The sequence below is a fragment of the Rhododendron vialii genome, chromosome 2a (assembly GCF_030253575.1).
Source record: "Rhododendron vialii isolate Sample 1 chromosome 2a, ASM3025357v1".
NCBI classification, from domain to species: domain Eukaryota; kingdom Viridiplantae; phylum Streptophyta; class Magnoliopsida; order Ericales; family Ericaceae; genus Rhododendron; species Rhododendron vialii.
Window position 1 is genome coordinate 18,424,823 of NC_080558.1, and position 14,292 is coordinate 18,439,114.

At 37.1% G+C, this 14,292-nt stretch overlaps 1 protein-coding gene across 1 annotated transcript; it reads right to left on the minus strand.

The window, feature by feature from the left end:
- Window positions 1-5,016: 5,016 nt before the first annotated feature.
- Window positions 5,017-6,746, minus strand: LOC131311836 (uncharacterized). Its single transcript, XM_058339429.1, has 2 exons — window positions 5,928-6,746; window positions 5,017-5,240 (listed from the first exon to the last, which is right to left on the minus strand). The coding sequence occupies exons 1-2, from the start codon at window positions 6,361-6,363 to the stop codon at window positions 5,032-5,034; spliced, it is 645 nt and encodes a 214-aa protein (XP_058195412.1). The 5' UTR covers window positions 6,364-6,746; the 3' UTR covers window positions 5,017-5,031.
- Window positions 6,747-14,292: the final 7,546 nt, after the last annotated feature.

Genomic DNA, 14,292 nt, shown 5'->3' on the forward strand with positions numbered 1-14,292 from the left:
AACAACGTTGATCTTCGTGTACCTACAAAATCGGAGGGGGTTGTTCCTCCGGGAAGAAGCTCCGATAAACTAGGCAGTAAGTGGAGATGAAGGAAAAATGTCTAGTAAGAAATTATGGTAGGAGAGAGAAGAGAGTAGATGAGGGTGAAATCCGATCCTTGCCCTAGAAGGGGCACTCTTCTATTTATAGGCAAAGATGTAGGGTGTTGAACAAGCTAGTTCTGCTTTCCACACGCTTAACCACGCTTGGATGACGTCATGTGTCAGAGTCATTTAATGAGCGCCACTTTCCAGGGTTTACAGAGCCGCATTAGTCAATGTCAGAGATGTCACATCACACAAAGATGTCACTTCGATTATCAGAGAACATAGCTCGTGTATCATCGGAAGCTTCCAGAATATTCCAAAATGGCGATGTCTGAACATCATTCTGAGTGAACATATCATAGAACAAATGAAGTCCCATCGAATGTAGGCTACCTCCACCAACTGATAGAAGATCCTCCGAGCGAAGGAACACTTATGAGCAATAGACATACTTACCGAACGAGGCAAACACCATTATGCTCGAAACAACCTCTGGGGCTCGGCAAAGCGCCTAGGGATCCGCCTATCTTTCCGAAAATACGTGACAAATCATGTCAAGATGCTTCTTGGCCCACAGATGGACTGAGACAACTGAATGATGGGTCCAAGGAGGTATGACCCCTTTGAACCTTCGTATATTTCAGCCCACTACACTGCTCGACACTGAAAAAATTTTCCCCACGTAATAGATGGGACAATCATGCAATTTTCCAAAATTGACTTGAAGAATACCTCTATTTTTCCTGTCCTTGAGCACGTGAAATACAATGGCGTGCATATTTTGATTAGGAATGGCAACGGTGTGGGGCGGGTTTTTGCGTACCCCGACCCAAAAATTATTACACAGCCCCGATCCCAATTGGGTATTTTTTGGGTACCCCGTTCTCGCCCCGCCTCGTAAGAAATGTAAAAAAAATTTAACCTAAAATAAATAATTATAAATAAAGTGATACACGATTTTAGAATAATGGTGAAATATAAAGGTAAGAAAGTATAGTTTTATATATAAATACATTTTGGGGCGGGTTTAGGGGCAGGGTACTTTCATCCCGAACCTGGCCGAGTTTTAGATTTTTTACCCCGACCTTGACCCTATACTAGAAAATGAGGTGAAAAAACCCGCCCATTCGGGACAGGACGGGGCGGGGCGGGTCTGTTTGCCAAGCCTAATTTTGATGCTTCATACAAATGATTGACTTTACCCTCGAAATGCTCTAGCATGGCACTTGTGTTGATAAAAAGTTCACTCAAAATTGCTAAGGGTACACCACCTTGTGTGGAACCCATTTTGAGGTCCCACACAAATATTTCGAGACTTTCAAATTTGTTCAGAATATTTTTTGAAAGATCCATGTAAAAAATCAGTTCATTCTGTTATTGGTAAATGCTTGATCCATCGTACGGACCTAAAAAACAATGTATGGATCAAGCACTTACCGATAAAACGATTGAACTGATTTTTTTACAGGGATCCTTCAAAAAATATTATGAACAAATTGGAAGTCTCAGAATATTTGTGTAGGATCTCAAAATAGGTTCTATACAAGGGGGTGTACAAGTGTTGTATACAAAAGTGTTGTACCCATAGACTGGATTCTTTTTTTTTTCTCGATAAATTATCATCAAATAGAAAATAGTTTAGCTCTTAATCACATAATTCTTCAAAATGGCTTTCACTCCTATATTCAATCATCACTCTGCACTCTCAATCCATGCAATTACAAATTCTAGTAGTCTAGTAGAGTTTTGAAAGATGTTTTCACTCTCCTCCACATCTATTATGTGACTTAGGTCAGTTGTTTTTGTAACGATCCAAATTTTTGTCCTATTTTTTTTCATACAAATTTGTAATGTTTAATACTAATTCAATAATTAGTTAGATTAATTACGTAAAATACATAGTTAGGTTGTATAATTGATACTACTCATTTAAATGTATATATGATACTTATTCTTTAGACTAGAAGCTCCAGTCGTGCAAGGCACGAATGCCATGCCCATCGATGGAAAGAAGTTATGTTTGGGGCAATAATTTTTTTGGGTTTTAACTGCATAGTTGGAACTGTAAGAAGCAGTTAGTAATATTTACGAAGGCGCAGCATATGCATTGATTAAACAATTCAAGATTTTTTTCTTCCTACAAATCCTGGAAAATTAACTCATACAACTGCAATCAGCATCCATTCCATATAGGAGACATTTGGAAATAGCAAAAATATTGAAGAAGAAAGAGAGAAGCAAATAAAACGAAGTGAATATTGGTTGTTTGGAACACTTAATTTTTTAACCTCTTTATATAGTTTATATATTAAAAAATATTGTTAAAAATTTAAGTGTTCCAAATTTCAATCTGTTTGAACGGGTGAAAAGATTTTAGTTTTCTGATCATTTTATCCTAAATGGTTATAATCAAATTTTGACTCGACACTCGTTCTGATGGCTAATCAATGAGAGCCCTAGAGTCAAAATTTAAGTATGACCATTTAGGATAAAATGATCAGAAAACTAAAATCTTTCCACCGGTTCAAACGAATTGAAATTTGGAACACTATCAAACAGATTGAAATTTGGAACACTAAAATTTGGAACATTGAAATTTGGAACACTTTTTCAAATTTCAATCCGTTTGACCGGTGGAAAGATTTTAATTTTCTGATCATTTTATCCTAAATAGTCATAATTAAATTGACTCTAGGACTCTCGTTGATTAGCCCTAAAAAAGTTGTATAATTAAATATCTCTTAGGCTAATCAATGATAGCCATAAAGTTAAAATTTAATTATGACCATTTAGGATAAAATGATCAAAAAATTAAAATCTTTCCACCAATTCAAACGGATTGAAATTTGGAACACCGGACTCCACAGTCGAGCTTTTTATCCGGACCGAGGTAGAATAATCACTTCTCTACTTTCTCCTAAGCATAAAATAATCCCTATATGTTGAGTTTAAGGAGAATTAACGGTTGAAATCGGGCTACGGATCGAAACTGTGGAATCCAAATGATACTTTGTTTTTCTTTGAAAAGTCACTGTAGCATGCACGGAGGCATTGGGAAATGTTGGACTGTTATTTCACATAGACCTCTATGTTATTTTAGTTTTCAGATCTAACCCTAGGCTATGTCTAAACGTATTTCTACAAGTAGTGTTTATAACATTAATGGTTGCAAGCTTTGTTTATCTGATTGATATGTTTTACTCATGCCTAATTGGGTTGACTTCTTTACTGCATCTATGATAGAATGATAATAAATGAATTGTGTGTTACTGTAAAACAATGCATATGATAAGTTATGAAACATTTTATTCCATGACAAATTGATAGCCAATCTGGTGGATAGCTATAGACGTCATAAATTTTAGAAGAATAAATTGACTATATTACCCTCACATTTGAGTAACGACTAAACCAACCTTCTAGTTTTTTTAAGAAATTACCTGACCGATAAAAAAATTTAAGGGCATTGGCCCGTTCATAAAACACTACGTGCTTTACTTTCTGGCACGGGATGGTTACGAGTAATGATTCATGTAGACGATGTTAAGTAAATGAAAACTGATAAAGTGTTGAGGTGTGAGGTTGTGGATTGTGATTTGAGCCATGGCTATGGCAAGGGTAACCAATGGGGCCCAATGTTGAGAGATGTTGTAATGCTAATGTATAATGCGTCATGGAAAAATTCGCTTCTTTTGTTCAAGAGAGAATAGGTCCCATGAGATGGTTATAGTTAGTGGTAGGTGATGTCCGACCCTAATGTACGATACGTCATGAGAGGACTCGATCCTCTTGTTATGGTCTTAAGTGAGAATATGCTAGATACATAATTTAGGTGCGCTCACCTAGATACCTGGTACAGGATAAGCAAGAGGAAGGGTGGACCCATGAGACGGTTGTAGTTAGTGGATGTGGGAGGAAAAGATCTCGTGGAGAGGATCCTTAGATTTCATGTAAGATGATAAATAGTACTCCCTCCGTCCCACTTTGTTACGTCATTATTCCTTTTGTGGGATGTCCCAAAATGATATGCTCATTTCAAAATTTTCCATTTTTGGATGTCAATTTTACCATTTTGCCCCTCATTTTCTTTTATACTCCACATTTAAAAGGGTTAAAATTCCAAGAAACAAATGACCACCACCACCTTCGGTCGGTGACTTTTCCCGGCAACCACCTCCGGCCGGAGACTTTTTCCGGCAACCACTTCCGGCTGGAGACTTTTTCCGGCGACCACCTCCGGCCGGTGAATTTGTTTAAAACACCACCCACAACCGTATATTCACAATTTCACAGTGTGAAATTCGCAATTTGACACAATTTCACAGTGTTTCTCAATTTCACTGTGTGAAATTCTCCATTTCACACGAAATTCACACATGCTCCGACTTGATTGATCCTTTAACGGTGCTTTTTTAAATTGTGCTAGACTTGGGCGTGTATTGATCCACAAAAGTGGACCGGCCTGTAATTTTTCGATACAAAACAACTTCATTTTATTGTCCAAAACATACAGTTATGTGGATCATAGCCACCAGTATCAACCAAAAGGATTGGTAATAAGCTTACAAAAGGTTAATTATACCTAAACATGAAAAGAACAAAAAAGGGAGTAGGATCTGTGTTTGCTACCATAGCAGACCCTTTACAAAAAAAATTATAGGCAGCAGACTTTTTTACAAGTGCTTCGATTTCATACAAAATCACAGCCATTTACAATTGCTTCAAGCTCCATAGAAAATCACAGCCTCAGTTGCTTGAAGTTCCATCCAAAAACACAAAAACAAAGTTCTTGACAAAGATGTTATCCAACCTGAAAAACATTTGAAAAGAAAAAGGAAAAGAAATTAGTCATCCAATTTTTCTGTTGTGTGGAAAAAATCTTAAAATGAGTAGATCATTAAAATTGAAAAAAAAAAACTACCGTAAAGAAAACATTAGCATACTTCAATTGCCTCCATGTTGTAGATGAGCCATAACACTTTCCACCAAATCATGGTCACATTGAAGTTGAGTAGACAGGTTACCATCTCTCATCAATCCACCTTTTCCAATATGTGGCACCTTGTAACCAACTCCCCCATTAACCTTCATGATCTCAATCATACAAGCTTGTAATGTCAAGAAGACATTATCTAGCGTTTGAGGTGATAATTCTTCAAAAGCACTTACAACAGCAGAAACAAGCTCATCAATATTTTTTGGTGCTTTTTGGTATTGCAAACTTTGAATTGCTCTAAAAAAACCAAGATCAAGAACATTTAAATCCGGACTATTGGGAGGTTGGAATGACAAATGAATATCAAATCCGTCTTTAGAAGCCTCTTCGAGAAACTCCGCATCAAATTCATGAATGTGAGGCCTCGCATTATCCTGTTGAATCCAAATTGTTTCGATTCCATTGCCCCGTGGCCATTTCGCTCGAATAGCAGGTAAGACTTTTTCGATCAAACACTTGCGAATAATCTCTTTAGTAACCGAAACAACGACCTTTGTTTCCAAAGTACCCGCCACACGATTTTTACTAGTCCGTTTGGCTGGTTCTTTGTATGTGAAGGGAAAAATTCCAATCTTACCAGAAAACTCTTGATTTCGGGTGGTGCCAAACCTTGGTCGAGCTACGGCCGCTAGGAACATAACTTTTGTAATGAAATGTTTGCTTTTGCAAGTCCGTAGGGGCTCATTTTCGTGGGGAAGTAGATAATACCTTTCCGACTCTTTAGTCATATAAAACCATTTTTCATCAATATGCACGTAATTGTACATATTTTTGAAAGTTGGTTAGCTTTCAAAACTAGATGGCTCAAGCATGGACAGGCAAAATTGAAGTCGTGCCCTCTTACCTTCTTCACTTAGGCATGGCTTCAATGGATTGGTATGCGGCCTCATCACTCCATCTTTAACTCGCCGATGGATTGTCGTTCTCGGCACTTCCAAGGCTTCTGCTATTGAACGGATATTGGTTCGTTGGCTGTACGGAAGTGCAGCGATTTTGTTGAGGTCCAATTGCACTCTCTTGCGGCCAACTCGTCCTCGCAAATTGGGGGATACATCAACTGTCAATCCCTTGGCAATACAAGAATTTACTTTCTGCACAATTTGTCGTACTGTCCTCGGATTGACGGAATACATTGTAGCTACCTCCTTGAGACACCCCCTTTTTAATTTCCCAGATGCACTCTTTGAAAACAGAATCTCCAAAATCTCTCGCCTTTGTTGATCAGTTAGGTTCCTTTTTTCTCTACGGGAGAGAGAAGATGGTTCAAGCAAAGAAGGCATATCTTTTGCTTTGACGCTAATTAACAGAGGTGAAAATTTGTTGGAGAAAAAGTAGGAACAAGAGAGAAATTAGGAAGAAGAGGATTTTTAGGAAGCAGATTATGGAAGGAGTTTTGGCGTTAAGAAGAGTAGAAATTTGATGGAGAAAAAGTAGGAACAAGAGAGAAATGCGAGAGAGATTTAAGTGGAGCTGATCAGTATGGAAGAAGAGGATTTTTAGGAAGCTTAAGTATGGGAAGGGGTTTCACGTTGGTGGAGAGGAAAAAGTGGGGAGTGTAGTTATCCATTAAAATTGGGGTAAGATATGGGAGAGAGATTTAAGGAGAAATTTTCTCCCACCTAAATTCAAAATTTAAATCTGAATTGAAAGTGTGGAGAAATATGGCGGGCAAGCTGGAGTAATTTTGTGGAGAAATATGGCGAGCAAGCCGGAGTAATTTCAAAGTGTGGAGCAAATATGGCGGGCAAAAACGTTAGTATTTGAACCGATCATGAATCAACAGGCAAGTGGGATCCACTTCGGGTCCCGCATAGATGATCCGAGCCGTTCAATAATTTTGTTCAAAAAAAATGAGTTGGCCCGTTAAAAATCAGCTCAATTCGATATGTGAAGGTATTTGATCCAATCCTTCCATTTTTTATTCAGATTACAAGTCTATAACCTGAATAAAAAATGAAAGGCTTGGATCGAATACCTACACATATCGGATTGAGTTGATTTTTCATTGGGCGCACTCGTTTTTTCTCAAAAAAAATTATTGAATGGCTTGGATCATCCGTGCGGAACCCGAAGTGGACCCCGCGTACCCGTTGGTTCATGATCGGTTCATATGCTATTGGTACCAATAACACCTCTCGGCACAATTTGAGGCCATTCTCTCTTCACTGACATGACAAGAATATCCCAGTGTGAAATTGGCTCCAATACATAATTTTGGATCTTTTTTTTTAAAAATAAAATTTGGTACAGTACTAAGAATTGTCAAAAGGGCAAAATGGTAAAATTTACAAGAAGTCAATGTAATCATAATATTTTCTTAAATTACGTGAAAGTCAAACTAGGTATAACAAATTGGGATGGAGGGAGTAAAGAAAAAGATGATGTGCTATTATGTTGTACCTGTTAATTGTAGAGTAAGGGGTTAGTAAGGCTGGGATTTGTTAGTAATTTATTTTAATCAACAGGTATCTGTAATCTTAACATGGGGAGATTAATAAGTATTTAATATCATGGAGCTCGTAATATAATTGAGATAAGGACGGGAGTGCAATTATAATTCTGTAGTGGGGTGAATTATAATTAGTGAAATAAGAAATAGAATCCTGGTGGGATTAAGTTTTTTTATTTACACTGGGAGCCCAGACTTATTACTCCTTAGGTCCCTATTGTAGCCCTATATATATACACGTTATGCTCTCTAGGTCAAGATGGATGTTTTTCTATTATTCAGTAAATAGAGGCAGGCTTAAAGAGAGCAAACAGATCACGAGAGAGTCCACACTTGGTTCGTGTTCTAGACATGCAGGGAATACGATAGAAGATCGTAAGGTACGGTCGAGCAGTATTCGTGGTTTATAGCAAGACGTGCTATAACAAGTTCAACCAGCGTTCGTGTCGCAGGAAGTTGAGGTAGAACCCTAATTCCGCTTTATAGGGTTTTACAATTTTTGTTGTCTAATCTGTACGCGTCATTACTGGGTCTTGGAGATTCGGTTCCCAACAGGATTATCTACTGAGTTTCAAAACTTATTATAGTGCCGTTGGGCAGGCGTTTTATGCCAGGTAATCAAGAGACCAAAGAACAGATTCCTTTTCAAGATGATCAGTATCAGGGTGAGGACCTCCCAGCTAAGGAAGGAGAGTTTGTCGAGCCTTGGATGCATTACCCTTAGAAGCTCTATTAATTTAAAGTATTGCTATTTGAATTTCCAAAAGTGTTATCACATTTGTCAAACTCTTTTTTATTTCGTTGGGTTGTAAGACAGTTAAGTAGTTTTGAATTTGGTATTTGAGATTTCTGCTGCTAAACTCTGTTTAGTAAAATTTTATTTCTTAAATCAATTTTATGGATTATTAAATCAATTAGAAATAATTTAACTAACGTATCCAAAAATCGGGGCGTTACAACTTATCCCCCATAAAATAGGGCAAAAATTCGGGTCGTTACAACCTATTCCCCTTAAAATAAGTTCGTCCTCGAAATTAGATCATGTCTATTGTGTTGAACTATCGCTGATTGTTATCGCAAATGATGTCAAGTAGTACCTTTTAGGCTTACTCCCTTTTTGTTGAGGTTGGCCGAGAACTCAAACTAAGCGAACAATCTTGTCTTGTATGTTCTTCTCTCCACAATTTGGATTCTATACTTGTGGGCTTTCAAAATTATGTCGTTGTCTAGCATAACATCTTTACCATTCGTGGCTGTAGTTTTAATTGACGAGCCACCTCTCCAACTCTTTGCAAAATTTTGAACTATCCAATATATGACGGCAACAGCTTCCTTTTCTTTCCGAAACAAATGATATCAAGTCGCGGCTTACTAAAAAAAAAAATTAAGTTTTTCGCGTCAAAGTCAATAATATGGCCCTTTTGTCTATGTAGTCCATTAGTTGAGTTTGAGCGTTTAAAAGTTGTCGTATCTCCTTCGCTTTCTCGGTCTTCTCTTGAAAGTTGGGTCTTTGACTCTCAGAATGTGGGTCCTCCCCCTTACAAAAACAAGAAGGTTCAATGAACTAAAATAAAATTCAAATGGTTTGGAGGTCGAAATGTCAAATGGAAAGGGCGACACATCATCCTCTAAGAGTCAGAGTACAAGTAGTTTGGATTTGAGTAGCAAAGAGTGGCTACTATAAAGTTAATAAGGACTAATCAATGATGAAGGTTCATGTAACTACAATAATGATTATTCAAGACCAAACACGCGAATGAGATGGATGGATATTTGTCTTGCATAAACAGTAATGGTTCTCATAAGAGGAGCCAATTTATTTTGACGCAGTTCTAAAAACAATTACGAGGTAAGGAAGCGAAAGCTAAACCAGATGTTTAATTATCTTGAATTACTTCAGCCAAACGCATTTCAATGCAAGAATCTAATTCTAATGGTTTCAACGCGTACGCAACTAGCTCATCAGGTTCATTCCCAAAATAGAAACTTCTTGATATTTCAAGGGCCGAATCTCATCCATTCAAGAGAATACACGACTTAAAAAAAGAGTAGCGTCACAAATACATATAAGTGATTTGAAATTCAGATTTCTAGGTAAACAAACAAAAAAAAATATTGGATTTACAGTTATAAAATTTGGAAGGACGGATGCGAAAAGAATCGAGGGGGGTTGACGACGATGAGATATTTCTATACAGCCTTGATCAATGAGAATTTCACAAAGCTTGTACCAATGATTCTATAACTGAGTAGACTGTTGAAATAGCAAGGATGAGATTTGATCAATTAAAAAGAATCTGCAATAGGAGAATCCTTAAAAATTCACAACTAACAAAAGAGAAATGTCATGAGACTCGGAGTGAAAATTTCAACGAGTTTAAGCTCTTGGGTTTGTACTTGAATGAGAGAAAAAAAATGCTTCAAAAGGAATCTCATAAGTAAAGAATCAAGAGAGGTTGAAAATATCGAATGGTGATAAAATAGTCAGTTGACTAAGGAAGAGGATTAGATGGATGTATAGTCGTTAATCTCTTTTGCTTTCCCCCTTAAAAGAATAGAAATCTCAACAAAAGAGAACGCTCGCTATCTTCTCGGATGTTCATGACTTGGAGTAGTTCCTCGATCTTTTGATCTATGACGGTGCCACATCGGCTCATTTGTGTAGAATATAGGTGGTCGGTGATTCAGATCTCTGACATCATCATGCTTTTATCCGTCGGTCTAAAATTTTAAGAGGCCTACAGTGCTCGAGGTTTAGGTGTCAAAATAGTCATGGTGACGACGACTACTAGCAGCAGTTGATCTCGTAGATTCTCAATATCGCGTTTGGATGCACGTTAACATTGACATCGACGTTACCATTGTTGTAAGGGTGGCAGCATTGCAATCAACGTTGGCATCTTGGTCATTGGTTTCGACACTAATTTTTGTGGCGATGGGTTTCTAACTATTTGGTTCTCCAAAGGCATCATGTGCAAGGATTTTGAAATCGCAATGGTCAAGTTTTGGTTTCATGTCCAATGACAAGTAATGATTTCAACAAAAAAAAATGATAATATAGTACAACTAGTCAAATCCTATTGGCACAGATATACAATAAGCACTAACAAGTAAAGTCTAAATGTTGACTTAGTAAAGCCTAAATGTTAGTTAACATATAGAGCCTATGTTTTCTCATGGTATGTTCTCACAATGAACCTATCATATCCGACTTAATTTCAATTACGATCTACCCAGGGAAAGAAAGTTTTTTTTTTTGCGGTAGATACTCTATTTACTAAGTAGCATCCTCCGATAGTACCTTTTCCTTCACTGGAGACTTGTCTCTTCGTCTTTAGACTTTGAACTTTTCGTCATGGTTGATCGGCTAACCAAATACAATGAGCGGTTCCTCTATTGCTTTCTTCGGATCAGAATCAATGTTCAGTTCATACTTCCTCAGAGTCTAAATTGAATATTTATATGCTATACTTAGGTATGATGCCGCATAGTTAAAAAGTAGTAATAATTAAGACAAACATTTAACTATCCAAGTCTATGCTCTCGGAAAGTGATCTACCCAAGGCCGAGGGTTTGAACCTAAAGCTCTGATACCAAGTTGTAACGCCCCAATTTTCGGACACGTTAATTAAATCATTTCTAATTGATTTAATAATCCATAAAACTGATTTAAGAAAAAAAAATTATTAAACAGAGTTTAGCAACGGAAATCTCAAATACCAAATTCAAAACTACTTAACTATCTTACAACCCAACGAAATAAAAATAGAGTTTGACAAATGTGATAACACTTTTGGAAATTCAAATAGCAATACTTTAAATTAACAGAGCTTCTAAGAGTAAGGCATCTAAGGCTCGACAAACTCCCCTTCCTCAGTTGGGAGGTCCTCACCCTAATATTGATCATCTTAAAGAAGATTCTGTTCTTCGATCTCTTGATTACCTGGCATAAAACGTCAGCCCAACGACACTATAATGAGTTTTGAAACTCAGTAGATAGTCCCAACCCTGCTAATCCCTTACTCTATAGTTAGTAGATCAATAATATAACTAATGATAGTAGGTACAACATAATAGCACATCATCTTTTTCTTTACTATTCATCATCTTACATGAAATCTAAGGATCCTCCCACGAGATCCTTTCCTCCCACATCTACTAACTACAACCGTCTCATGTGTCTACCCTTCCTCTTGCTTATCTTATACCAGGGTCCTAGGTGAGTGCACCTAAATTATGTATCTAGCATGTTCTCACTTAAGACAATAACAGGAGGATCGAGTCCTCTCATGATGTATCGTACATTAGGGTCGAACATCACATACCACTAACTATAACCGTCTCATGGGACCTATTCCCTCTTGAACAAAAGAAGCGAATTTTCCCATGACGCATTATACATTAGCGTCACAACATCTCTCAACACTGGGCCCCATTGGTTACCCTTGCCATAGCCATGGCTTAAATCACAATCCATAACCTCACACCCCAACACTTTATCAGTTTCCATTTACTTAACATCGTCTACATGAATCACTACTCGTAACCATCCCTTGAATCTATGTCCATTCTAGCACGTACAACATGATATAATCAACAATAGCTCATACATGATACATTTCAATGAGACAACAATACTACATTTAATATGGTGCAAGAAAGTAAAGCACGTAGTGTTTTATGAACAGACAGATGCCCTTAAATTTGTTTATCGGTCAAGTAATTTTCTTAAAAAAACTAGAAGGTTGGTTTAGTCGTTACTCAAATGTAAGGGTAATATAGTCAATTTATTCTTTTAGAAATTATGACGTCTATAGCTATCCACTAGATTGGCTATCAATTTGTCATGGAATAAAATGTTTCATAACTTATCATATGCATTATTTTACAGTAACATACAATTCATTTAATATCATTCTATCATAGATGCAGTAAAGAAGTCAACCCAATTAGGCTCAAGTAAAACATATCAATCAGATCAACATAGCATGCAACCATTAATGTTATAAACACTACTGGTAGAAATACGTTTAGACATAGCCTAGGGTCAGATCTGAAAACTAAAATAGCACAGGGGTCTATGTGAAATAACAGTCCAACATTTCTCAATGCCTTCATGCATGCTACAGTGACTTTTCCAAGAAAAACAAAGTATCATTTGGATTCCACAGTTTCGATCCGTAGCCCGATTTCAACCGTTAATACTCCTTAAACTCAACATATAGGGATTATTTTATACTTAGGAGAAAGTAGAGAAGCGATTATTCTACCTCGATCTGGACAAAAAGCTCGACTGGGGAGTCCGGTGGGTTTTTGTTTGGCGGCAAAAGATCGGTATTCCAGCAGCAACTTTGGGCTGGAATAACTTGACCAAACCTCTTCCGTTTTGGATGATTCTTATGTCTAACGCGAAGCTCTTGAAACGCTCTACAACTTTTTTGAAGAAGTCTAAGCCCGAATACCACTTTAAGTAGGAGAAAAATGGAAATTTAGAAGGGTAGCTGAATCTGCCTGGATATCAGAATCCAAGAATTTTACCGAATTTTGAATGGCGATAACTCTATCAATTCTTGACCGTTTTGGGTGATTCTTGGGTCGAAATCGAAGCTCTTGACACCCTCTACAAGTTTCATGAAGAAAACACAGCCTAAAAACGAATTTAACTAGGAGGAGAATGGCCATAAAAATAGGTGCGTAGGATGAACGAAAATAAAATTTGTGGTGGTGCCTTCTTCCTTTGCTCTTCTTTATTTTTCTTCTCCTCCTCCTTTATTGCCCAGCACTCTCTCTCTCTCTCTCTCTCTCTCTCTCTCTCTCTCTCTCTCTAAATGGAAAAGAAGAGGGTGTTGGCTTTATAAGTAAAAGGGGGGAAGGTAAAGATGATTAAGGGGGATGTGAAGTGATGGAGGAGTTATGGTAAGTATGGGTATGTACGTGGGAGGATGGGAAGTTACAAAGGGATGAGAGGAGGCCCTAATTTTCGGGTGAAATGGTAGAGATAGGAGTTCGGGTTTTGTTTAGATAAAGTTTAGTTAGGATTTGTAGGGTGTAGTAAGAAAAGATAAAGGATGGGTATAAATGTATGTATATCTAAAGAATAAATATCATATATACATTTAAATGAGTAGTATCAATTATACAACCTAATTATGTATTTTACGTAATTAATCTAACTAATTATTGAATTAGTATTTAAAAATTACAAATTTGTATTAAAAAAATAGGACAAAAATTCGGGTCGTTACAGTTTTGGTCCTTTTGGAAGAACGATCATGGGCAAGGGCCGAACCAGGAATTAAATCTACCCTGGGCTAACCCAAATTACATATATATAAACTAAAACGAGGCAAACTTATATATAAATACGTAAATGTTCAAAAATAAATAAAAGAGAAGTACAAAAAAACTTACACTATCAAAGTTGTACCCTACGATGTTTCACAAAATATAAATCATATATTATAGAATTTGAGTCGATGTCTTGGATAAGATCTCTTTCGATGTACATAGTCATAGAATCCGCTAGAAAATCATCATCCATTTTGTTGCGCAGATCAGTTTTCAGATGCTTCATAGCTGAAAATGCTCTTTCCGATGTTGCCTTCATAACCGGAAGAGTTGCAACAAGGCGAATCAACCTTTCGATCAAATGATAGCTCTTCGACTTTTTTGTCTCAACTAATCCTCGACATAATTCAGAAATGGTGGTCATATTCTTGAATTTCTGTTGACGAGGTACATCAAGCTTGTAATGTTCCAA

What these genes read in the sequence shown, in the direction of transcription:
- LOC131311836 (XM_058339429.1), bottom strand. Translation starts at nt 6,363, where the DNA reads ATGCCTTCTTTGCTTGAACCATCTTCTCTCTCCCGTAGAGAAAAAAGG. An exon ending in GCCATGCCTAAGTGAAGAAG is followed by an intron (nt 5,241 to 5,927) that starts GTAAGAGGGCAC and finishes GTGCTTTTGAAG; the next exon opens with AATTATCACCTCAAACGCTA.